Raw genomic sequence first — 7,500 nt, forward strand, 5'->3', positions numbered from 1 at the left:
AGTAAAGGAACTGTGTTCTTGTAGGACTGATGAACCAAGACTTCATAGCGGCGTTCACCTCCGACGGCTTCACTGTTGATAACCTCCACCCTAGAAACTAATGGAAAAAAAATAAATAAATAATGTATTTTAAAAGTATTAATGAATCAATCAAATCCATATATAGGAATGATTTGAATATTTTTTAGATTTTCATCATTTCATAAGAGTACCTTTACATGTTCAGTATAGGAAAATGGTTTATAATGGCTTCATTGGTCACTTACATAGTAAAGCAATCAGACTAATTCTCAAGATTTATTACAACAAACGTTTCCATTCGAAATATACAGAAAATAGTTTGAAGATCAACTTTTATTTCATATAATTCAGCATTCATTAGAAAAAACTTCAAAGTAGTGATATTTTACTTCAATAAACTTCAGTTGGTAAACATTTGAATAGGACTATTCACATGCAATGCTGCAACCTATATTGATTATTCATAAATATGTAAAGTAATTATTACAATAATCCAAACTTGTTGTAAATATTCATAAAAATATATAATAGAATAAGGGAAGGGGAAATATTCACAATTTGGTAGATGACGAAATGAGAATATGAAAAGTAAAATACAATTTTTTCTAAAGGGAAAGTATTTAATTAAGCGGTCTTACCAGTATTAACTAATGAATCAGAAACGTGGAGCCTAACTAAAGTCATAGAACATGAGCTAGTTACAACTCACAAAGTTATCAAAAGTCTAATGATGGGAATAACACTAACAGACAGGAAAAGACCAACATGGATACGGAGCCATTCAAAGTAGAGGATATTCTAAAAACGTGTTGGAAAAAGTAATGGACATAGAGAGGACATCTAATGAGAATGACAGATAATAAATGAACAAGACGTATTACAGAATGGGTCCCTATAGATTGCAAACGAAGCAAGGGGAAGGAAAAGAAGACGGTGGACTGACGAGCTCAAAAATTTTATGGTGTAGACTGACATAAAAAGACCATACCAGGCGGAAATGAAGGACAAGTCTTATGCCTTAGTTCTACAGTGGACTAGCAACGGCTGCTAATGATGGATGCCAATAAATTTGGACATTTTATTCAACATGTTCTTTCCAGGCAAAAAAATATCGTACATATGATAGCATATTCCGTACACACATAAAAAAGACCACACGCACACATTTGACCACTCACCAAAGTCACTTGTGCAGAACATTTGTTTGGCTCCGTTAAAACCTCTCACAGGGGCCGCAAGATGCGGGAATATCCGGTTGGGGGTTGCTTCTTCTTCTTTCCCCGTCGACCCTTTTCTTTCTTGTTCTTCCGTCTCTTGCCGTTTTTAGAATCTTCTCCATACTGGGCACCTTCTTGGGTTTCTTTCTAGGCTTCAAAGAGGACCATGTCTTGTGTGTGTCATTGTCGATACGACTTCGAGGAGGAAGGACATCTGTTTGGCTGTTATCTGTGAAGAGTGGTCTCTCCTGAAACGGTCGATGATATCGAGTAACGTTGATTCGTGTTAAGATCGCGGGACGAGGGGTGGTTGTGGTGGTAGTAGTGGATCGAGTCGTTGTGGTCGAAGGGATAGTCCGTGGAAATGGCAGTCGTGCTCGTGGTTGTCGTAGTAGTGGTATCTGTAGGTTCGGAAGTGGCGTTGCCTGATATAGGTACAATAATGGGAGGTAGATCTGGGCCACCGCCATCGCCACTGTTGGGGGTCCAGTATTCGTAATGAATTCCAGGGTTGTGTTCCCTCAGCAGGACCTGTCAAGATTGAAGAAAAAGTAGTAGTAATTAAGGACGTTCTATCCGAGATAAGTGTCTGTTTAATGTTAATCTAATTATAAGAAATAAGCTACTAAATCAGTGGTTGTTTCTTTTATTTAATGATATGCAGCATAGGTTTAAGCTGCACGAATAGTAATGTTTTTAGTTTTTAATATAGTTAATGCAATTATCATAGTAACTAAAATTGCAAATAGAATAATTTAAATTTGGGGGGTTATACCAAATAGGAAAATCAATTCTACACTAAGTAAATTTTCCTTAGTTGACCAGACCTTTCCTTATAATGTAGTACCTAAAATACTCCTATAAACATGTGTTATTTCTATTAGCATTCAAAAAGATATGAAAAATGCCTAACCATAAGAGTGAGATCCTCAGTTGTAGGTCCTAGAGTGGTCAAGCTCTCCGAGTCATCCTCTGCCCTTTGGTAGCTAAAGGACACACCTCCAGCATCCACTTCTCCGGGCCAATCTATTAGCCAGTCGCCATTCAGCATAAACTTGTTACCTGCCTTTAGAGCTATAGAAAATAAGGAAGGTATTAAGCCATCGTTAAAAAGGAAGGATTATTTTTATTCAATCGAACGCAGAGAGAGAGAGAGAGAGAGAGAGAGAAGAGAGAGAGAGAGAGAGAGAGAGAGAGAAGACTTGCTCTTATGAACAAATTCACGTTCAGTATGAGTATTACAATAACACTTAGTTGTTCTCTTTTTACACGCACATAACAGCATTGAGGGAAGAAAAGATAGTCCCTGTTACAGCTGCCACCTGGAATCTTCATCTATTCTTCGCTCGAACAAAATCTAGGCTACGGAGAAGAAAATACATTCCTTAGTTTACTCCGATTGTATACTCGAATATATCAACAAAAATAGACAGAAAAAGAGAAAGACTAAACTTAGAACATAACCTTGGTTGGCAGGAAAAAGGTAATTCGTTTTAAATGAGGGTCTACTCCTACCAAAATTTGCTCCAGTTCATAAGAATTTAATGAAAGTGAACACAATTTGTACGTGCGATTGGGGAAATAAAAAGTTTGTAGACGGTTCTTTGACTTGGTAAATATTGCATTGCAATTCACAGAAATTACTACTTTCTCGGACAGTTATTAAGACGATTGGCCATTTTATATCACTGGGCATACACACGCTCATACAGTCACTGAAAAGAGAGAGAGAGAGAGAGAGAGAGAGAGAGAGAGAGAGAGAGAGAGAGAGAGAGAGAGAGAGAGAGAGGTGTTATTGGGAAATACATTTCTTTTAATAGACATTAATGGGTGTTATTTTTCTACACCTATCCAAAATATAGAATGTCAAAGCAAATGTTCTGGAAATTTAAAATCCTTTTTATTTTTGTAAAACATATATTTGCAATATAAACATTAATTCCAAGTTTTATGAATGATAACTGCAACTTACTCTATTTCCCAATTTGACTTATGAAAACTGTTACTTACGTCATTTTCATTTTTTTCTAATGAAAACTGTTTCTTACTTTATTTCCAAATTCCACCTATGAAAAACTGTTACTTAATTTCCAAGATTTACTAATGAAAACTGTTACTTTATTTTTATGTTTTACTAATGTTGTTTTCAACTTTATTTTCAAGCTTTAGTAATGAAAACTGTTACTTACTTTATTTCTAAATTTAACTTATGAAAACTGTTACTTCATTTCCAAATTTACCTTATGAAAACTGTTACTTAACTTATTTCCAAATTTAACTCATGAAAATTGTTACTTACTTTATTTTCCTGTTTTACTAATTCTGTTTCCAATTTAACTTTGAAGCTTTGTAATGAAAACTGTTACTCTATTTCCAAATTTAACTTATGGAAAACTGTTACTTTCTTTATTTCTAAGCTTTACTAATGAAAACTGTTACTTACTTTATTCTTAACTTTGAAGCTTAGTAATGAAAACTGTTACTTTATTTCCAAATTTAACTTATGGAAAACTGTCACTTTCATTATTTCTAAGCTTTAATCATGAAAACTGTTACTTAATTTATTTCCAAATTTAACTTATGAAAATTGTTACTTACTTTATTTTCAAGTGTTTTTTTAAATAAAGCTGTTAATTACGTTATTTCTAAATTCAATCTATGAAAACTGTTATTTACTTTAACTGCTACTAACTTTACATTAAAGCTTTACAGAGAACTGTTAATTTATTATCAAATTATACTAATGAAAAATATCCCCTACTTCATTTATACGGATTACTAATGAAAACTATTACCTACTTTGTTTTCAAGTTTTACTAATGAAAACTTAAATACGCTATTTCTAAGCTTCACTAAAAACTGTTCTTTACTTTACTTTCAAGTTTTACTTATAAAAAGTTAGATACTTTATTTTCATGCTTTACTGAAAACTACTTTTCACTTTATTTCGAAGTTTTACTAAAAAAAGTGTTACTTATTTTAATTTCAAATTTTACTGATGAAAACATTTACTTTATTTCCAAGTTTCACTGATGAAACTATTACTTACTTCATTTACAAGCTTTTTCAACGAAAACTGTTACTTACTTTACTTTCTCATTTTACTAATGAGAATTGTTATTTACGTTATTTTCAAGCCTCATTGATGAAAACTGTTACTTGTTTTATTTTCAAGTTTTATTTATAAAATCACTTACTTGTTTTATTTTCTAATTTTACTAATGGAAACTAATACTTACCCAAGAAGTTGGCAGAGTTATCTGTAACTTTAACATTTGTGGCACCCCGAGGAATTCTCGAAACATCGTAGTAGCCATATCTACCTGTTGTGGAGAAAGAATCCAATTTAACTATAGGAGAAACTAGTTATTTTATAGGATACCTTCTTTATTAGGTCATGTTATACTTAGAGTGAGTCACAATGGATATCTTTAAAAATCTTTTGAACGATTTCACCCTCGATTGATAAGATTTACCTCATCGAGGCCCTCCTGTTTTGATAGTAGGTATAGATGTGAGCTGACAGAGACAGACACTCACACCAGAATGAAAAAGAGAGAGAGAGAGAGAGAGAGAGAGAGAGAGAGAGAGAGAGAGAGAGAGAGAGAGAGAGAGAGAGAGAGAGAGAGAGAGAGAAATTGTCGTTGTAGTCAAAGCACACGTGTCTTGCTATACATTTTCACTGAATCCTAGACGCTGATACCTGTAGACTTCTTTTCAGTGTCATGAGATGAAATATTTGGTAACTATTTCCCTGCTCAGATTAACAGATAAATCCGGGAATTCTTGGAAGAGATTACATATTGTCCTACCTAGACCGCCTCGACATTGAGTTTTGAACTCTGATGAGCTTGTTACCACGGCAATATGAGGATTAAGAGAGAGAGAGAGAGAGAGAGAGAGAGAGAGAGAGAGAGAAGGAGAGAGAGAGAGAGAGAGAGAGAGAGAGAGAGAGAGTGATAACCCTGAATTTTCTTTTACTATAAAATAAGAACTTTCAGTCATCAAGGTAATGCCGCATATAAAATTTTTACAAAGATCATATTAGGCCGAATAGAAAGGTAGTTAGACATTAATCGACCAAGAGAGCAGGCAGACTTTTTTAACAGCGGATATTCAACATCTTAACATACCCATGTAATAAAAAAATCATTAGCTCTTGGTTCTGTTAAATCTTCAGCAGTAATGAAAGCCCTTCAAAGACAAGGAATAGAGGAATCTTATGTTAGGATACTTGAAGATATGAAAATAGGGGAAGAACAGCAATCCTAAAACTACATTAAGATGGTGAGAAAAAAAATTCCGATTGAAAAAGGAGTTAGACAGGGAGACCACATCTCTCCTAAATTATTCACAGTATGCACTAAAGAAGTTTTAAATAAATTAGATTGGGAATACCATATCAGTGTAAGATTTTTAGATGAGATAATTCTCTCTAGTTAAATCATGGGAGAAATTATAAAAGATGATAGAAGAATTGGATAGAGGAAGCAGAAATGTAAGAGTGAAAATGAATGAGTAAAACTAAGACATTGTTCAGTGAATATCCAGAGAGACAGCAAATGAGGGATATGGAGGAGCATCTAGAGATTTTCTATTATTTTACTTGAGCTGGAGAATGACAGGTAACGGATGGACAATAAGAATTAGAGAATGGGTCCCTAGAGATTATAAAAGAAATAGGGGAAATAAAGGAAGACGACGGATTGATGAGTTAAGAATATATATACATATATACACACACACACACACATATATATATATATGTATATATATATATATATATATATATATATATATATATATATATATATATATATATTATATATATATATATATATATATATATATATATATATATATATATATTTATATATATGCATATATATATATACATATATACATATACATATATATATATATATATATATATATATATATATATATATATATATATATATATATATATATATATATATATATATATAATTCTCACTCAAATATCCATGTGAATTTCTAATCGACAATTACATTAGAGGATATCTAATATTTTGATGTCCTAAGGTGTTCCAAAAATGCCCCCGTGAATTTTTCAAAGCCTTCCTAAAAGAAATCTTTTTTTTTTTTTCTATGTTTCTTCAAACCTTCTGTATTATATTAGTCCAATTCGACCTTTGACAACTACATAATATTGCAATGACGAAAGTCTGACCACTGACACTACCGCTCTTGCTACCACCCGTATATTATTTACTATTATTAACAAAACTCATGCGATCAGAAGGACACTTACGAGGAGAGAGGTTTCTTGTTTTGATGCCAGTTGAGGGCTGGTCTGCTGCAGGTAAATCTGTATGGAAGACGCCGACGTGTCTTGTACAAGTCTCGTTATGACCGCCACATACACGACACATGTCTTCCTTTGCGGTACCGCCCAAACGGCCGTCACATGACAGACGCTGTCATATAGGGAAAAAAAAATCTTGATTATATCAACAGATATGATTACGGTGAATGTGTAAATGGTATATGTTTTCTTAGGATGTCGGTTCATAATGTTCTATTGTATGGACCATCGTTAACAGAGAAAATAAAATATTCATATATCATTAAGAAAACAGTCCTTATGAGTTTCTTGTTTTCTCGTTGTGCTCGCTAAAGTTTTCACGTTATTCATATGCTGTAGTATGCATTAAAGAGGGAGAGTTTGTAGTGAATAAAAATCTTATATCTTTAACAACTTTTATCACTTCTCAATAGGAAAATACAATTGAAAACAAGGCTCTCTTATACTGATTTACTTTTTTCTTTACATGTTGTCTCATGGAAAATGATTCTGCAGAAGGTCTAGCAAACAAATATTTCAGAAACATTGCGTTAGCTCAAATGAAAAAAAACGAAAAAATAAACAGATCGCTAGAAAAGATTCTTTAAGATTCTTTAAAGGAAGCGTCAAAAGAGATTTTTCAATCTTTAAGTTCAATTTCATTAAAATTGAAAGACATTAAAAAAAAAAAAAAAAAAAAAAAAAAAAAAAAAAAAAACATCATAATATGTTGTATCTTCATTACTTTTTCATTGCATACATTTATTGTCAAGAGGAAGTAGACGATAACCACTCTGCGCTTTCTGGTATGAATATGCTTACACTCGGAATTAATTACTCCTGTATAGTGATAACAGTAACCATAATGAAAATGAGACTTAATTATTTTGCTGGGAGATCAAAAAAAGTAGGAATAAGGAAAAAGAAATAGTATGA

At 32.7% G+C, this 7,500-nt stretch overlaps 1 protein-coding gene across 1 annotated transcript in view; it reads right to left on the minus strand.

Moving 5' to 3' along the window:
- The window catches only part of LOC137646971 (ADAMTS-like protein 5), a 294,467-nt gene that overhangs the window by 1,358 nt on the left and 285,609 nt on the right, over nucleotides 1-7,500 (minus strand). Inside the window, 9 exon segments of the mRNA XM_068380040.1 lie at nucleotides 1-97; nucleotides 1,200-1,239; nucleotides 1,241-1,283; nucleotides 1,285-1,360; nucleotides 1,363-1,594; nucleotides 1,596-1,769; nucleotides 2,152-2,312; nucleotides 4,478-4,561; nucleotides 6,532-6,697. The exon segment at nucleotides 1-97 is cut by the window's left edge and continues 1,358 nt beyond it. Coding sequence (XP_068236141.1) covers nucleotides 1-97; nucleotides 1,200-1,239; nucleotides 1,241-1,283; nucleotides 1,285-1,360; nucleotides 1,363-1,594; nucleotides 1,596-1,769; nucleotides 2,152-2,312; nucleotides 4,478-4,561; nucleotides 6,532-6,697 — 1,073 coding nt within the window.

Source organism: Palaemon carinicauda, chromosome 9 (assembly GCF_036898095.1).
Source record: "Palaemon carinicauda isolate YSFRI2023 chromosome 9, ASM3689809v2, whole genome shotgun sequence".
Taxonomy (NCBI): Eukaryota; Metazoa; Arthropoda; class Malacostraca; order Decapoda; family Palaemonidae; genus Palaemon; species Palaemon carinicauda.